This window comes from Ips typographus, linkage group LG11, assembly GCF_016097725.1.
Source record: "Ips typographus isolate SLU linkage group LG11, UJ_Ityp_2.0, whole genome shotgun sequence".
NCBI lineage: Eukaryota > Metazoa > Arthropoda > Insecta > Coleoptera > Curculionidae > Ips > Ips typographus.
Window position 1 is genome coordinate 10,178,438 of NC_138432.1, and position 19,047 is coordinate 10,197,484.

General features: G+C 39.0%; 1 protein-coding gene across 3 annotated transcripts; it reads left to right on the plus strand.

Annotated features, from left to right (window-relative positions):
- The first annotated feature begins 1,019 nt into the window (after positions 1-1,019).
- On the plus strand, positions 1,020-17,361 carry LOC145735730 (protein decapentaplegic-like). Of its 3 annotated transcripts, none has more exons than XM_081989769.1 (4): positions 1,020-1,043; positions 13,866-14,029; positions 14,093-14,237; positions 14,779-17,361. In XM_081989769.1, exons 2-4 carry the CDS (start codon positions 13,877-13,879, stop codon positions 15,636-15,638), a joined length of 1,158 nt encoding a protein of 385 aa, XP_081845895.1. In that variant the 5' UTR covers positions 1,020-1,043; positions 13,866-13,876; the 3' UTR covers positions 15,639-17,361. The 3 variants fall into 3 exon arrangements, with proteins under 3 accessions (XP_081845895.1, XP_081845893.1, XP_081845894.1); XM_081989767.1 differs by lacking the exon at positions 1,020-1,043 and adding an exon at positions 1,310-1,906; XM_081989768.1 differs by lacking the exon at positions 1,020-1,043 and adding an exon at positions 9,172-9,332.
- Positions 17,362-19,047: the final 1,686 nt, after the last annotated feature.

Genomic DNA, 19,047 nt, shown 5'->3' on the forward strand with positions numbered 1-19,047 from the left:
AGGTGTAAAGTGGCTTGGACACAAATGTCCGGTCGGTCCAGTGAGAGGAAAAAAAAGACCGAAACGAGGTGCGAAAACGTCAAATGATTTATTGAACAAGCACAAACACATTAGAGTCGTGAACCAAACAAACTCCCAAAGTGATAATACGCGGACATAATCGAGTCGGGGCGCGGTTTTTTAGTGCTCGCACTGATGGTTCCCGACCGTTTTCCATTTAGTATCCTCGACTTAATGGGATTTGGAATGACTTGCGTGCGGTCCGTTTCAGACCGGAGCGCATTGCTTAAGCAAACACTGTTACACTTTTTTTCTTTCGCTCTCTCTAACGCACTCCGAATCTATGCTCTATCTTGTCCTTAAGCCCTTTAAGCTTCGGATATGCCAGCAATGTGAACAAAAAATCGACGTTAATACAACACGGAGATAATTAAGCAGAGAGGACGCGGGGGGGAGAGTGAGGTCGAGGGGGGCGCCCATGGCGGCCAGGTGCAACGCCTCAGGGCCGCATTCCTCGCGAATCTCACGTTGTTGTTTGCTCATCCCAGTCGGACCTGGTCAGGGGCGACAGGACGAACAGGGGGAGGGGGTCTACTCTACTAGAATTCGGTAATTGACCTTTATACTTTTATTACTAAAAAAATACGGTTTTTGTATTATTAAGTAATATTTACGTACTTTGCTCCAACATTTTCCAACCAAATGGATGTTTGGTCAGCACTAGTTAGAATTAGTGTTGTTCCATAAATTGTCCATTCTCGAAACTGTCAAGAAAGTAACTAAAATTCTTGTAGGAATAGAAAAGTTTCATGGATTTAGCTTTGGCTTATTTAAATTAATTACAAAATATTCAAAACTTGACAAATGGTATTTTTTAGAGAAGACCAAAATGAAGCTTTCAGTTTGCTGCACTGTGTTAGAATTTACACAAATGGTGTAACAAAATTTCTTCAAATCTACGTTGGTTAAATGTTTCAGAACACTTGTCGATGTGCTGGCAGCTTGTCCCAAGGGAACAGAGCCAAACGAGTAGCATTTAGGGGGTAAGTGAATGTTGTTCTCATTTAGCACGTTTACACACACATACACATACAAAATGGCGGTTGCAGTATAAAAAAGAGAGTAAACAGAGTTGAAGAGGATATTATATGAACCGGACGGTTGTCGTAAATGTCGTGCGACCAATAAAGCGAGTTGAAAAACAGCTCCAATAGTCAGCAGCAGCGTCGTATGCAAATATTCCACCGATTATGAAAAAGCAAAAACAGGTATTCTCGTGTCTCACCTGTTCGACTTAAAGTTTTACCTTCAAGAATACCATCAGTTGGTAAAGAGAACGCTCGTTGAACATACACAGAGAGAGAAATATCCATCGACGGGCGAATAGCAGAAAACGCGACGAGTGGCTCCGTTAGTGGTGGAATTCGTATGTGCGTTAGCGAAACAAGAAGGAAAAATAACGAAGAAAAAAATCGTTATTTGTTTGTTGTAGTTGTTTAAAAGTGTACGTCTGAAACGAGTCGACGGCCAGTCTAGCTGGTTTTTAAATTTAAATTATCTCGGTGAAACTGTAGTGACTAAACGCAACAATAAAAACTAATCCCGCTTTATAGTGTGTATGTGTGAGTGTGTGTGGGCGGCAATTTCCTAATTTCCGATTTCGTTTAAGAGCGATTCTCTTTAGAAAGGAATTTCAGTGTTTCTGGAAGTCCAGTTCCAGTCGGTATGCGGTGTCCAGCGCAGTGAATGCCGTCTCGTCGACCCGATCTAAACGCTATTGAGGAAACGACGTTGTTGTTTTGCGCCCGATCAAGGATTTCATGTCGACATGTAGTCTGCCGCGGTTCCTAGCCGTGTGTCTCTTCGTTCGTTTCCTGCAACTTTCCGATCTCTCTGCCTCACTTAGGTAAGTCTCCCCTAAAACATTCAATTTACTTAATTCCAAGAAAAATCCTTCATTATCTTGTCGCGACGAATCGAAACGTGGTTCGAGCTTTATGATTGTTGTTTTGAAAATCGTGCATACCAGCCGTGATTCCTCATTCGTTACTTCTTCACTAACTGTCCCTTAATCGCGGAACGTTTAGAGGTTAAAAGCCAACGGGCATACTTATGACGTCACGCGCGTTACACCCTTATTTGTTCCTTGTTCGTTGTTAGAAGAAAAATGCCTCTTAACGTGCTTCTACACCATCGAGTCAAGTTGTGATTTAGGTTGCACATGTAGACTTAGTTACCCACTGGAATACAATTCAATAATCAAAAGTCAAACACATTTTGACAGTTATAGACAACTTGTGTGACCTTTGTCGTCTCAACGGCTTCGGCCTTGTGATAGACCGCACGCTGTGTAGAAACGGAAGCGTATACTCCATAGAAAGTGCAACACGTCGGATTAAATAATATGTAATTTCAATGAAAAGTATTTCGCCTGGCACATTCGAATACCAGGACTCGAAAATATTCAGGTGACCCGTCAGTGGCGTCCTCTCCCACATGTGGTTTGCGTCCAGAACCCGACTCGTTACACGCACATGACATTCTAATAAACACTTCACGGTATTTATTTAGATTGTGACCGTGACGAGGGCTACTTAGTTAGGGGTGGTCTAGAGCAGAGCAAATGAATGCAATGACGGTGCGCCACTGGTGGTTGATTCTTCTCCGCAACGGCGATGTAACCAGTTTGGTTGGTCATCTGTCCTGTATTTTAGTGTAGCGTAATGTAACCGCGGCTTGTGTGCATTTGCTTTTCGTATAATCTCTACACGAATCGAATAACGTTTGAATTTTTAGGCCCGCCACCCTGTATATTAGTTGCGTTAGAATTGATTATTGGTTTATACTTTCATTTGCGTCATAAGAGGGAACTAACTACCAAGGGTATCTACGTAAACTGCACGCCATCTGTTGGTGATAATTTGGTAACTGTAAAAATATGAGAACTGTTGTAAGTCTGCATGTGCAGTCCAATGTGTAGTTTGTGATTGGTCAGAAAAAAAGCAGCTTTTTTTGATAGCTGACAATAAACCGTATCGCGATGAGTACCGTCATGCACCTGTCTTTCGTATAAAGATTTGCTAATAAAGTCAAACAGATGTTTTACGGGCGTTAAAATTAAAGACAAGTAGTACGGTCACGTTTGTCATCTAATGCGATCGGTAAACAGAATGTAGGTACCCGATTCGTGGAACGTGACTATAATAGGGGGTGGGTGCCATATAACGGCCCAAGGTGCTTTATGCTAAATCGTTGCCACAATGTCTAGGCCGGTCGATTCGTAGAAAAGTTTGGTCTGTTTCGAGTACCTTCCGCCTGTTGTTGTTCAAGTGGCCATCGCAGGTGTTGATGATGCCTTTCACCCGGAGGTCAGATTATGATTGTCCGTCGGATAATTTCCCGATATAAAAACAAGCTTTAAAACCCGAGTCGAGTGTGTTTGCTTTTCCCATGGCCCTCGGCTCTCAAACAAGAGAAGATAGAGAAGAGAGAGTGAGTTATTAATGCTCCCGAACGCGTAAATAATAACGTAACCGGATACTCGCGCAGGTCCTCCTGAAGATGGCCGATTATTTATTAACCCGTAATCCGCTCGGGACGATAAACAGATAGGCCATTGTGGGTTTTTCACTGCATCTGTCCGACGAACAATGGGGCACATATAAAGTAACGATCCCATACAGGCCACCCACTGGGGGGGCTCTCAGTCCGGCCGAATTCACACACACGAGGCCACACGTGACTTTGGGGCACACCTGTGATGATGACCACCAAGCCACGTTGCCACATTGTTCACTTGTCATTGGTGACGCACCTGTCATTGAATGGATAAATCGAAACGTCGCGTTGTTTACTGGAGTAATTCTAATACGCCCACCAGACTTCTTTTTAGATTAATTTATGATCGTACCGGTCGGTCAGAACCGAGTGTTTACTCAATATTAAAATATTATTTCCAAGAAAACCAGCAGTTAATTACAATTTAAATTACGAGTCGTAAAACGTTGTTTTTGATTGAGGCACACACAAATTTACATTGGCAACATACCAGAAGTAGGTCCAGACAGTTTGACTGCAGCCACAGATATGAACATTTTAAACAAATTCATACAAAATCCATGGTAAACTAACAACCTGGTAATAACTATATAATTATAATAACTTGTGAGTTCACAGAAAATTTAAGCTCAAAAATACAAAATTGCATACACCACAAACTCAATTACCAACTAGAGCAAAGTTACATAACAAAAACAATCAAGAAATTGTTCTTTCAATGTGAGAAATTTGTTGACAGATTCATCAAGTCATGTGACTATTGGCGTTTCAATATAAGAGATACTCCCTCTGGTGATCAGTTTTGAAAACAATTTCGGGCATTCCAGCTGTCATTTTTCCGTTTGTTTACGTTGATTTTGGTTAGGAATTTAGCATAGATCATTTTGAGTCACCTGGTTTTGACACTGGCTTTCGACGGCAGCCATATTGCCGGGGGGGCAGTAGCTGTATTGCTTTTTATTGTTATTTGTGATCTCCTGGTGTTTAATAAACTGTTTAAAAGGAAGCAGAGTACATTTAGTTGATATGTAGAGAGAGACACTGTTAAAAACTAAAAACATCATCTGTGCTTTTGGAAAGCCTGTAAAATATAATGTTTTTGAATCATTATCTTTAAATGACTCTTGACAAGCCAGACGATTTCAGTTTTTCTTGCAATGTATAATTTTTTGATTTGCAAAAGACGTTCTTTTGACAAGGTGTTGTTCTCCCCGGTTCTTCAACGCTTTGGGAATCTTGAAAAATCGAATTTTATCCCTTTCTCCTCTAATTCCACAACGCACGACTAAACAAAACGACGGCATTTTTCTACAATCTTCTGAACTCAATCGAAAATTTCTATGGTTTACATTTAATTAGTGGGTCTGTATGCCCCCCCGGCAATATGGCTGACTTACGTTTGACGTTTGTGACGCAACCTCGAAATGGTCTCTATAATGTTAGGTTAGGAACGGGTTGGCCGATTTTAGTTCAGCTGGCGCTGCGATCTTAATTTGAAACGCCAATAGAATTGAAATAAAATGACATTTCTTGTGATTATTCTCATGTTGGTGTTATTTTAGGCTTAACTGAACGTAATGAATAACAGCCTCCATTTTCGATTCAGATTTTTTGAAAATATCCAAGGGAACACCAAATCCTCTTTTGACTGTTATGGTAAGGGCACAATGGTAGTAAATCACAGTGATTGGTAAAAAAAAATCAGCTTTTTCTTGACCAATCACAAACTACCAAAAGGTGCTGTGATTTACCCAACAAATGATTGCTTAAAGAAGAAAGTTAGTTATGTTTGGATACGTTTCCCGAAATGTACAGTTTACAAAAACGAACTGTCCGAATAAACGGGGCATGGCTTAGACAAATAAACTCAATTAACTGATTATAAACTTTCGGTCTGGTCTTGTTGATTTTTCGGTAATTGAGTGGAAGGTCATTGTTGACCCAATTCCGTCGCAAAAACAATCAGGACCGCACTGACTGAAGCGCGATTATGTCATAAAAACGTGAATAGGATCAACCGGTAACTATATCGAACGTGTTAATAACAAATAATTGTTAATTAGGCAGGTCTAGTGAAAAAATAGTTTCGAAATGGGACGCAAACATTTGCGTTTTCAATTGGCGCGCGAGTAAACAAACCGGAATCATTTCCTACAAAAACAACCTCGTATTTACATGAACTATCATCCTAAATGGGTTTAGTAAAAAAAACGGGAGCAAAGGTCTTCTTCGTCCACAAGTATCAACGTGGTGGCTGTTTCGACATGTGAACAACTCGTCCCGACGAGTCTCACCGTTTGTGTAATCTTTCAATAATATAATGTAACCTTTCTGATTAAGATTTATCTATCGGGAGAATTGGTTTGGGCATAATTAATACCGAACCAGGTTAATTAGAATTTTGAATTTCCGACCAGTTTGACCGGATTAACGCTGACACGGCTCGTTTTCTGTCTCGTTCTTTGTAGATAAACTTTTTTTCTTTAAAACACACTTTCAGTCATATAATCGAGTAAGTGTTAACGCAAGAGCCTCACCTAGAGAGACACACCATTTACAACTTCCCTATTTTGTTAAAAACGCAATTTTTAACTCGAAAAGCCTAGTTTTCGTTAAAAAAACCCTTGCAAAGCAAAACAAAGGGCAATCATCATCTATAGGGTGCAAAACGTTTTTACGAAACTAAATTGAATATTCCGCGAGCAATATGACGTAGCTAACTATGAGCGTTGCTATTGGGTATAATAATCATCAACTTTTATTTTGACGTTTGACATGGTCTACAACGTTGACGTCTCAAGTAGACACTTTAAGAAAACAAATTAATTTGATGATTTGACGTAGGCACCGTCTACTATACTAGAAGGTGCTTGTCAAAAATTCCAATATGGCGGAAATAGTGGTGACAGTTTGCGTTTGTTTGTATTGTGGAAATTAAGTTTTTTGAGGATTAGATGCATTTTTACGGTTTAAAATCAAGAGTTGAGGAAAAAACTCTATCTAATACATATCTGGATCAAGAATGAACCCTTTTTTGGTTTTTCACTCCCAACTTCCAATCAACTACACGAAATTATTTAAAAAAAACATATTTATTACTACATGTGAATAGGTTTGTGTATAAAACGAAAACCGCTAACGCCGCCATTAAAAGTGACATTTTAGGCTTTCTAGTATAGAGGGCGGTGACGTAGGACAATCTGTTGCTATAACGCACTGTGCAACTAACAAAGTCAACGAACGGGTGTTCAATAATTAATTGTTATGGTCAGGTCGCCTATGGATGGCAATTGTCACAAAAAGCGTATGTCTTAGATAACGTTGCAAACAATTATGACAGCTGTCATTTCAAACCATATACGAACTTATCAGCGGCCCTACGTTCATGCTAGAACGAGAGAACCACAGCCAACTAGGAGCATAACAATTACTAAACACCCCTTACTACTATAGTCGGATTTTTACCTTTTGAGAATGACGTCATCTTTTTACATCTTTGTTTCTCGCATATCAAACATGTGAAATAAACAATTTTAACAAAAAAGGCACGTTATTAATTTTGTCATCCTGTGAAATTAAAAACGTTGACATTTACTGTCACTTTGATATAAACAAATATCAAAGGTATAAAAATGATGCGCTACACTGAGCAAGCCCAAATGCTAATTCTAAATGTGCTGCTTTGGAGTACGAAAAGAAACAGTTTCCAGATGTCATTCCAATTGATCATCAGTCACTTCTGAACACACTAATTTTTCAAAGCATTTGTAGGTTAAAACTTGTGATCTAATTCCAGACATGCGTGTTTTTTCACCTGCATGACGTCATTCTCAAAGGGTAAAAATTTGACTATACACAGCAAGAGAGCTTGGTCAATGAAGCTTTCTTCGAAACAACTAATTTTACATAAAAAATCACGAAGAAACCGTCAAAATGAAAGTTAAGTGGTAGTTCTAACCTAATCTTGTCCTACCAACAGTTGACGATGACAGTTTCTTCTTATAGTCCCTAATTAGGCACTCCAATGAAATGTCAAAAACAGCTGATGATGAACTTTTGGAAGGGCAAACACGGCCATTTAAACACACTTTCTTATGAATACATAGAGTTTTAGCTTAAATTTAGCGATTTTCTAAAGACTTTCAGTTGATATTTCATAAAATGCCTGCCAAATTCATAAGAAAGTGTGTTTTAATGGCAGTGTTTGCGCTTTCAAAAGTTTGAATCAGCCGTATTTGACATTTCATTGGAGTGCCTAGTAAAATTCACCATCCACTACTAATTGTCCACGAAATAAAGGAAAAACGTCATATAGCAGCGATATCCAAAATGAAACTAAGGATAGCATATCCTGTGTTTGCCCTTCCAAAAATGACATATGACGTAAACAGCTGATTTGCTGGAATGCCTAATTGCAGTTGAGTTGACTTTGGTATTTGCAGGGTTAATATCCGTTTACCCAACATTGGCAAAGTTGAGTTTAAGGACAACATAGACAAGTTTAGTTTAGATTGTTATTTTGCACCTGATCTGTCACTTTCAAACCTCGTATGATAGAGAAGGATACACATAACGATTAGATAGGAACATAACGATTTCACTGTCTTACTCACTAAAAATAGTTACGTTTCTTTTAGTTTCTAAGAAAATTGGCAGTTTGGCATCATCCTACTAAACAGTAGTGTTTCAGTTATTTCAAAGTCTACCAGAATTGTTCAAATTTAATCTTTTTACCATTACAAACAATTATTTTGAAATTTGACGACCAAAGAGCATTGACAGTAATAGATAGTCCACCTACAGGGCTTTACAAAAACATACCAACTTTATGGTTTAGGCTTCAAAATTTGCAGATAATTGAAATTGTTCTAAATAGTTATGATTCAATAAAATTCGGGTGCATGTCCCTAAAGTCAAAATGTAACAAATTGAGACTTTCTGCTAAAATCTCTTTAAGAAATAGTGTGATCTGTTTAGCTTGTTTAGATAACAAACAATGATGCCATCTATAATAAAAGGTTAAATTTGTTGGAATTAATAAAAGTGCAAAGGTCTGGTTCTGAATTAGATGAGTAAACCGATCCAGATGGTACGTCGGGTTAAGTACCTTGACCAGCGAAGCTAAACCAATTTCCCGGTACTTAATGAAAAAAACCACAACGGGGACCGAATAAATTGGTCGCGAGAAGCCAAAAGTGAACCCGATGCAAATGAGCCGTCACAAACTGACCGCGGCATTCTCCCGGTTAATTAACGGGCCGACCGGTAGGTACCGCGGGCGCGCCGATCGGGGGAACCATCTTGAAACCGAGTAGGGGGGTTAGAAAACAAAAGGAGAAAATCGAAGTGAAAACGGCCCGGACCAATCGGGAGCGGTGTGGGTGGCGCCCTTAAGGAACCCGAACCCACCCAAATTTAGTCCGCGATGCATCTACCCATGTTACATATAAAAGCCGAGTGCACCGTAGAAAAAACGCGACAATAGTCCCAAAAAACACGAGATAATATAAAATCGAGCGAGTTTCGGTCAGCACGTGTCAAAAGTGGGCAACCATTGGTCCGGGGAACACCTGAACTCAGGTAGAGGGTGGTCAGCGAGTCTACGGCAGTCTTCAAAATGTTTCAGTGTTATACGTTAGTCTAGTAGTACCGATCGAGTTGGCTACGAAACCATACACACAGTAGTGTTGTCGGATTCACTGTTCAGTGTTTGTATGTTTTGTGACTACCTGCTTTTTTGGATTACCGTCTTTTGTTCTTGCTTCACTCGCAAGGTGAGTTTTTAAGCTCTTTCGGTGTTTGAAACAAAAAAAAATATTGCTCTTTCCTCTATTCAAGGTGATTTAGTAGTTGAAACCCTAATGCGAGGATTGTTATACCTTTTTTTCAAAAGAACGTTCTTTAGGCACTTTTGTGCTTCTGATTTGATTTATTCGGGTCGTAAAGTAGTCACTTGCGGTCTAATACGTACTAACGATCTGCTCTTGAGAATGTCTTCCTTGAAACTGGGAAAACACACTTTTCGGAAAAAACAGCAGACTGATGCAATTTCAACGCTATTCCCGGTTGTATATTTGCAGGCGATCGATTTTTCCAGATCGGACAAACATCACGTACACCGAATATTTTTAGATTATTCCCGGAAAATTGCAAAACGATCCCTATTAGTTAAACGCTACACAGTATTTCCCCTAAATTTCACGGTCGTACGTCCACATGTGCAGGATTTGTGTTTGTAGTTTTTGCATTTTACAGTAAGTGAAAACTTTTCCAAGAGTAAGGAAGAAATTCCTTAGAATTTTTAAAACTAAAAACAAAAGAAAAAATCCTATTTTCCTATTTCACACCAAGTTGTCCCTGACTGTCCTTTCAAACTGTGTTTCTAGCAGTTTAAACTTTGACACCACTTTTTACGCTCCATGGAGCGAGCAGAGCTTTTTGACGTCACTATGACGTAATTTGGGCAAACCATAATTTGACAAACTGTCAAATTACGTCATTGTGACGTCATATTAACTCTGCTCGCTCCATGGAGCGAGAAAAAAGAATGCGGCCACTGACTACCAATATTTGTAGTGTTTTTTAAGGTTATTGCATAGGTCTAAAAAATGTGGTTAAATCTGTCATTTTTTCCTTCCTAAAATGGGTTTTACTTCGCGATTTTGTCCCTGACTGTCCTGTCAAATTGTGTTTTTAGCAGTCCAAACTTGTCTCATTGACTGTACCAAATTTTGTAATAAACAACAAAAGAAAAACCACTCAAAAAAAACCGTTTTGAGCTCCTCGTTCATCTTAAAAATTGTGCGTACCAGGTGACCAAAAACAGTCAATCACCATATTTTTCGTGCACACCCTGTATACTGAAAGCAAAAGCAGTCTTACAAACGTACGGTACTGAGTTAAGCTCACACCATTTTTGAGTTATGACAGACTGATTAAAACAGATAATCACGTTATCTGCTCCAAAGAAACAGTTTGACAGTTTTGACGTTAGTGACAATTGTCACGTGGTTCTAAATTTGTTTTCACTAGTTTTTGCTCAGAACCCAGAAGAGAACGTTTTCTGATATGCAAAAATTACAATTGCAAATGAAAAATTTTAAATAAAATGGTAAATACCTCAGAAACAGATACAGATAGGTATATGACACAGAATTTGTCGTAGAGTCCAAAAATCCAGTGCAAAAATATACAAGGTGTTTCATTTGAAATAAGCGAGTTGGTATCCACTTTCGGTATAACTGGAAGCAGGGATGTAAAAGGGGTAATTTTCAAAAGTTACTTCTTGCCTAAATGAAAATTTTCCTTGATAAAGAAAACAACCTGTCAACCTTGTCATTGTTATTATCAAACTTATGCATGCATTTTAATGAGATCATTTAAGACATCTAACCGCCATTTGCACCGTCGTACTTTAAGCATAGCTTAAGTTAAGTGTGGTTTAGAGTGTGACTTTTTTCACCTGTACTGTCACAGTCTGACCCACACTTAAATGATTAAAAGTACATTAAACTTTATTTAAATTGATATTGGATTGTTGTACAATTAATTAAAAAACGAATTATTTTTGGTAGAGTGATATTTCTACTATACATGGTATACAGGGTGATCAAAAGAGAATTTCAAGGGCTACAAATTGGTATATTGAACCACCCTGTAACTGAGTTATTGACAATACAATGGAGTAGTTTACAGGGTGATTCAATGAATTTTTAACATCCTTGTAACTTGTTTAATTTACTTTATTCCTAGATAATCCATCAGTATACAGGGTGTCCCAAATTTGAGCAACAAACCAAACTTATAATTTTTTATTCGATTTTTGGAATCTACGTCAAATTCTAGGCCTACTTGATGTAAAATGTTTGTATCGATATTCAACTGTTTTTGCTCTAGCAGCCTACTTTGACCACCCTCCTCGAAAGCAGAAATTCCCAATTTGTGCGAAATATTGGTGCACTTTTCCAGAAAATCGTCCATAACTCGCTTATTTGAAACACCTTGTATAAACACACCGTATAAGAAAATAAAGCTAATGAACGGGGCTATCACGTGACGTTGAGCGGGCACGACTATGTTGTCCCGTTCAGCCGCTAGAGGGCGTCAAAGTTGACTCTCAGGGTTTTTTTGCAGTTTTTGCTCAATTTCTCAGGAGGTCTGAAATTAAAAACTAAAATTGTCAAGAAATTTCAACATTTTTTATCTTCAAAATTAACCTCAACTGCCTAAATACCTTCCAGTTAATAGTACAAAAATGTAAAAAACAAATTATTTTTGAAATTTCCAATATTTCCTGAAAATTACCGAAAATTTTCTGGAAAAATTTCCATAAATTAAATTTTCCGGAAATTTTACATCTCTGACTGGAAGTTCCACCATTGCAAAAATATTTTAGATAAACTGTCCCCATCAACTTGAAATTTTCAGAAATATAGTCATTAAGGTTATTTTAAAAACGGATTGTGGTGGACCACCCTATTACGCTTATAATCAAGTCAACGTGCGCAGAGAGAGAAACAAGAAAAAAAAAAACAAAGTGCTAACAACCTGTCGTAACGTCAAGTGCCGTATTTGTCAAAAATAAAACCGAACATACCCATCATTGAAACAATTGAACCGCGTCCCGCCCGTATAAGGTAACTCGATCTCGCCATTTACAGAGCGGCGTGGTCGAGCGGACCGCGGTGCCGCGCAGTCTAGGGTGGCCGTGGATCGCGACGCTACTGCGTTCCCCAATTTCGTCGTCGCCATATTGTCGCACCACACGCTCTCCGTACACGTCGACCGCGTTGTTTTATATGCACACCCGCGCTAATTGAGCAATTTGTACCGGGGAGTAATATAAACAAAAAAAAAATCACGCGTCGATTTTAATGTATGCAACGCTCGCGATCAATTTCAATATTTATAGTACGGGAAAATAATAAGTTTTTATATCCATGCTGGTTGCGCATAGATACGACACCATTAAAGCCGATAAAAAATTATTAATACGGCTGACATTTCCGTGAATCGTAATTATGGCGACATTGACGACTATTTCAATTCTAGTAGACTTGTCCGGTTCTAATTTAAACGATTAGAAAAGAGAAGAGAGAAAACGAAAAAATTTAACGTCCAGAATGCGATTTCTTGCAATTTTAAAGTAACCATTACCGTAAATTCTAAAATTATATGCGGGCAAGGTCGCGCTCGCACGCTTAACGACCCGGGTTCGGTTTCAAGAAATCTCGCTTCGTCTCACTCTAGGACGCGGAATTATTAACAATTTTGTTGGAAAAAAGACAGGGGCGTGCATACCAACACCACCGCCCCTGGACGTGTCGTCCGACAAGGTGAAACACTAATAATTAGCGCGAGGGAGTCCCTATTAAAATTTTATTACCGCAAAAATTAGCAGCGGTTGACCTTGTCTGGAATTACAAAAACGGTGTCATCAACCTGTTTTTTTTTTGCAGGCACTAAAATCCATTTTTGAGTAAATCAAAAAATGTTGCAATCTGGATCCGGACGCGTTAAATTTTTATTTAATCGAGGCCATGGAGATTTCGAGAACATCTGGTCAAACTTACCCGGCCGTTGTTTATTTTTCCAAAACTTTGTTTGAGCAGCGCTAACTGCAAGCAGAACAACTTTTTAAGTTTCCCCCGATTAGTTTAAACAAACAATGAGTTTTATTTTAAGGGGATTTTTTATACACTTTTTATTGTTTTGCTCAAGTTAGTTATGCAACCTGGCCGGTGTTAACGAGATGATAATCATGACAAATAACGTTTAAGTAGGCAAAGGAAAAATACCAAAATGGTTGCAAGGACTTTCTCCGGAACACCTTCTGGTGATCACCCTATGTGAGTGAGTGTGAGTGTGTGTGTGTGGTTGGTGACGTCACTGTTCAAAGATTACGTGATGGGAGAGAAGAAGAGAGAATGCGGTTCTTTCTACGTCGTTTGATACAAAAAGGCCATAAATAAATCGGGTGACGTAGTATCTACAACCCGAGATACAAACATAATAATGTTGAAATTGAAATATACAGCTAAGCGAAGTAAGACCGGTTCGCCCGGTGTATCTTTTCTTCATTCTAGTCGCTAACCGAGCACACCACCTCGTTTAATGAACGCGCTCTCGATCGCTATTTGGTATTCAGATTTGATGCAAATACGGCATTCTTTCGGTATCGCTTTTATGTACACACACATACCGAACCTCTTCTCGTTCATTTTTATGTCATTCCTTAAAAAAAAAAAAAATGACAGGTGACAGTGGTGACCCGTGACAGATGACCGTAAACATTTATTCTGTTGCAGATTGTCCTATCATGAAACTAACTAATCGTTGCTGGTTGGCGTGGTTGGCCATTTTAGAGTGCTGCCATCTAGCTACCGGCGTTATAAGCTACCCTCCCGACGTCATTCAACAGGTCGAAAGTACCCTCCTATCATTATTTGGTCACAAAAAACGTCCCGGAAGGGTGAGTAACCATTACTAAATAAACCTAAAACGTCAAACGTCTGAACTGTCAAAATTGTTTCAGATGGACCGCAGCAAATTAGTCATACCAGAAGAGATGATAAGACTGTACGAATTACAGAGCGGGTTGAAGTTTGCCACGTCAAACATCCCCAAAAAAGGGGCGTACTTAACCACCGCTAACACTGTCCGGAGTTTCGTTCACGTCGGTAAGTTTCCTATGGTACAGCGTGGTACGGGCTTAAGGGGGTGAAAGTAACGGGATTATTATTAAATGATTAACGCTATTTGTTTGTGTATGTGTGTGTGTAAATAAATAAATAGTAAAGGTTTTGATTGTATAATATGCACGAAGTGGACATACAATGTAAACGCGTATTCGTACGTCCTACTTTCGCTTCTCGGTGTCTTTTTCGCCACCCGGGCCAGTGGCGTTACCTGTCAGCATCATTAAATACCCATTATCCGCTGGTTTAATCCTCTTACACTCTACTACGACCGGTAAATTAGTTGTTGACGAGGATTAAGAAAATATTTGGATATTTACTCATTTAACAACAAGAAAACTAAAAGAGCATTGCTTTCACTCTTCTTAAAAAAGTGTACGGCACTGATATCAGGTGTTTATGATCGATACAACCTGCATGGCCGCACCCTGGTGCTACCAGTTGACCCATAATGACGTGTTACCATTTTTTTTTTACTCACTCATGGTCGTTCTTCTAATGTATTCTTTTTTTTATCTTCCAGAAAGTCCAATCGACCGACGTTTCCAGACTTCTCACAAGATCCGGTTAAAATTCGACCCTAACATCCCCAAAGAAGAAACACTTCAACATGCCGAACTGACATTAAAACGAACTAAACCAGCAGAGCAGAGTGGTCCTGTCAAATTTCGAGTCTTGGTGGAGGACATCCTGAAACCAGGTCGAAAAGGACTGCACGGACCTATTAAAAGAGTGATCGACAGTAAAGTGCTTGACATGACAAAAAACTTTACATTGAAACTTGACCTGACCGAGGCCGTGATACGTTGGGTGAAAGACCCCAAAGCCAATCATGGACTTTTGTTGACTGTTTTAAACTTGTCAGGAACAAAAAACCCCGATTTGCAACACAACATCCGCATCAAACGTAGCTTCGACGAAGATGACCGGACTTGGTCAGATTTCCAACCGATCCTGTACACATTTACGGACGACAAAAAAAACACCGAATCGAACATTCGAGACGTCGCCCGAAGGATACGAAGGAGTAAACGGGCGGCCCGAAGGGGAAGAAGGAAAAACCCGGAACACTCGGTGTGCATGAGACACAAAATGCACGTCAACTTTGAAGATGTGGGCTGGAGCGATTGGATAGTGGCGCCCCCAAGTTATGACGCATTTTACTGTCAGGGTGCTTGTCAGTTTCCATTGGCCGACCATCTGAACGCCACCAATCACGCCATAGTACAGACGCTGATGAACTCTATGGCGCCGACAGTGCCACAAGCATGTTGCGTCCCCACCCAATTAAACTCCATCTCCATGCTGTACTTGGACATGGACAACAAAGTGGTACTAAAAAACTATAAGGAAATGGTCGTGGTGGGCTGTGGTTGCCGGTAGTTTGAAAACTGGCGAAGACAATAAATCAAAGCGTCTGTGATCCAATCGTGCAAGACTCGAGTGTTGAGCGTGCGCGAGGAGTCTTCAATTTTATTATCTTGTCTGTGATTGTAATTTTTACATTTTTTGTTTATAATTAACTAACAATCTTGTTGTCTTGTGCCTTTTTTGTACGTTTTATACAACGGAGCGCGCCTGAGAGTAACTCCAGTCCAGTAAGTTACCCGAGCAACTTTGCCAAACCCTAAACACGTACAAGGTTGCCACGATTTTTAAGTCCCAATCAGGCGTGCTTGACTCTCTGTTTGACAGAAAGAGGAAAAAAAATTATTATGATATAAGTACCTGCAAGGATATAGCGGAAATATTTATTTTATCATATTTAGTGCGTATCGAAATTCTGTGAATTACTTCTACTGTACAGGGTGCTGCATTTTCGATGGTTTTACGGGGTACAGAGAAAACGGTAATAGATAGAAAAAAAGTAGCATTCGTGTCCCGATCTCTTTTTCCGAGCTGAGATGACTGGCGAAGAGTGGGCTGCGCAAACTTCTTTTGTTTCAAAGATACGGGGGGTTTTTGAAAATTGGTCATTTTGGAACATCCTCTGTATTTCATTTGCTATTAAAGTTATCAAAAAAGGAAAAACGGTTTCCGGTAGAAGTTTTGACGTAGAATCCAATGGCGTAGTCAGTTTTTTTCTATTACGTTTAGTTTCTGACATATGACACTAAGTTATATTTATTTAAATGGAACACCCTATATATTTTTAGTTCATTTAATTCTGTTTATTTTTACCTTTTCAACGGTGTATTACAACATATAAGTTTGTAGAGGTTAATCTTGTTATTTTAAAAAAAGGACCTTTGCTAAGCTAAAAAAAGGCCAATATCTAAAATACCAAACAAAATCGGAAATCATATAAGCTAACACATCAGAAAATTAAATATTTTTAATAAATCTTATTAAAAATCTAAGTTACAAACAGTTCTATCGTCACTTTAATAAGAAAAGTGGCCATTTCTATTTTCTTCTATTTTTAAGGTAGAAGTTAAAAAAACTGTTTATAAACGACATGTAACATGTTAATATGAATATAGCCAAATTTGGTTTCGACTGTGGGTATTTTTATACATATTATTTAGCACTTTTTTATTAAGAAAACGCTTTTTTTCTAATTACGAAGATTAACGTTTACAAACTTATATGTTTTAATACACTGTTGAAATAGTAAAAATCAACAGAATTAAATGACCTAAAAATATATAGGGTGTTCCATTAAAAAAAATATAATTTAGTGTCATATGTCAGAAACTAAACGTAATAGAAAAAAACTGACTACGCCATTGGATTCTACGTCAAAACTTCTACCGGAAACCGTCTTTCCTTTTTTGATAACTTTAATAGCAAATGAAATACAGAGGAGGTTCCAAAATGACCAATTTTCAAAAACCCCCCGTATCTTTGAAACAAAAGAAGTTTGCGCAGCCCACTCTTCGCCAGTCATCTCAGCTCAGAAAATGAGATCGAAACACGTATGCTACTTTTTTTCTATCTATTACCGTTTTCTCTGTACCCCGTAAAACCATCGAAAATGCAGCACCCTGTACATAGCCTGTTAAAACACTTGGAAACACTGTGTAAATTATAATAATCGCTTCTTGTACAATATGCCAGATGTACAAAACTGTACATAAATAATTATTAAAGCATTTTATTCCTATACTCTAGTTTTTTTCAGTATATCAAAACAATTTAGTGACATATTGTCCAATCTACGAACCCTATATTTAGCCTGAGGGTTTAAAATATGATTTTAAAACGTTCTTCAGTCAGATAATTATTGTAAATAACGGTTTTGTCAGAACTGTTATTTTTATGCAAGAATACTAAATAGGGAAATTACTCTCAGTAATAATAACCAACAAGTCAACAATGGCGGTGTTTTTCAAGTCATTAAACTATAAGAAAGCACAATAGAACACAAGGAAAATTGGAAGCTGGGAACGAAATGCCGGAGAGTCTGAGAGCGGCAGACACCGGGTCTCAAATCGGGCCTGTTCGACGGCCGCATTCTTTCCCCAAATTGTAGGGACCGTCATTTTATTCATTTTTTTTTTCATTTTGTAAAAGAATGATCGCTTGTTTTAGCCGATGCCACACAGTACGACAGTGGCGTCGCACTGTTCTCAACCACTCAAATTTAGACTTAAGTAGTGTGTTTGGCAACGTTGAAGAAGTTTAGTACGAGGGAGCTCCGCCCCTGACCGTTTGGGGCAGGCCGCCACCCAGGTGTTCCGTGAGTTCGTTTGTTATCCCCAGTTTGTTAATGACGGCGCGATGAGTGCCTTTGTTCATCCACAATGATCAACCGGACTTAAGGGGTCTAACTCGTCAGTAGTTTGTGATTGGTCAAAAAAGCAGCCTTCAGCTTCCTGCTTTTTCTTGACCAATCACAAAGTAGTCATTTACGCAAATACTGCACATGTGGACTTTGAAAGTTTTTCGTTCAAAATTGCTGCTACTAACGAAATTGGTACTCTTAAAAGTAAAATGTTCCCAGGCTGTCTTCGCGGTGGGCCGCTTAAGGGGGGGTTAATACAAATCAATCAGCGCGTTTCCCCCAAAACAATAGCCAGAAACCCCTCAATTTGCGAGTAATTCCACATTTTTAACAAAAAAATCATAATAATGGTGGAAAAACAGACAACCTGCAATTTTACATCCTTTGGGAATTGTTCGACGTCATTCTGGTTCAGCATTAAAGTTGTCATTATATTTAATCGAGCGAGATCCGGACAAATGGGTTGAAAATTACATGGTGGCCCCCCTGTCAATCATTCAGGGATTTTATGTGAGAATATTTCAGGTCTAGCCCAACAAAACGAAAAAACTGCAAAATGTTGAGCATCACAGTAAAATTCACGGTAGTTGTATACAGTTTTTCACACATTAGCGCCCTCTGTACAAACAACAGCGCCCACGGCGGTATGTCCCGGAACACAGAAAGCTCGTTAATCTATTTGTTTAAAAATGCATCCGATTCGATTTAGAAGACTACCGCGCGTTTGCTTTACCTTTGTTTGTTCTGAACTTGTGGGGAACCCGGTCCGTTATCTATAATATCGTTATTACATTCTACACACACATACATGCATAGAGGCATGCGTGAGGAATGTATAATGTAATGCAAGCGCCACCTACACTTGGTTAATGTACTAGTAGACCACCCTTTGGTGATGTTTGTCCTAAACAATTCGTTTATGGGGAAAATCATCATCTGACATCAAGCATACCACAAGCGCCATCTATAAAAACTATTTGACTGGCGAAAGTGCAACACAAGTCCGGTCCTGGAATGGCTGATGCAAATAACAGGACCGGACCAATCAAGCATGTGCATAAATCG

Excerpts from the sequence above, each read along its gene's own strand:
- LOC145735730 (XM_081989769.1), top strand. The coding sequence starts at position 13,877 with ATGAAACTAACTAATCGTTGCTGGTTGGCGTGGTTGGCCATTTTAGAG. Across the intron at positions 14,030-14,092 it reads ACAAAAAACGTCCCGGAAGG|ATGGACCGCAGCAAATTAGT; the intron begins GTGAGTAACCAT and ends AAATTGTTTCAG. Across the intron at positions 14,238-14,778 it reads CCGGAGTTTCGTTCACGTCG|AAAGTCCAATCGACCGACGT; the intron begins GTAAGTTTCCTA and ends TTTATCTTCCAG.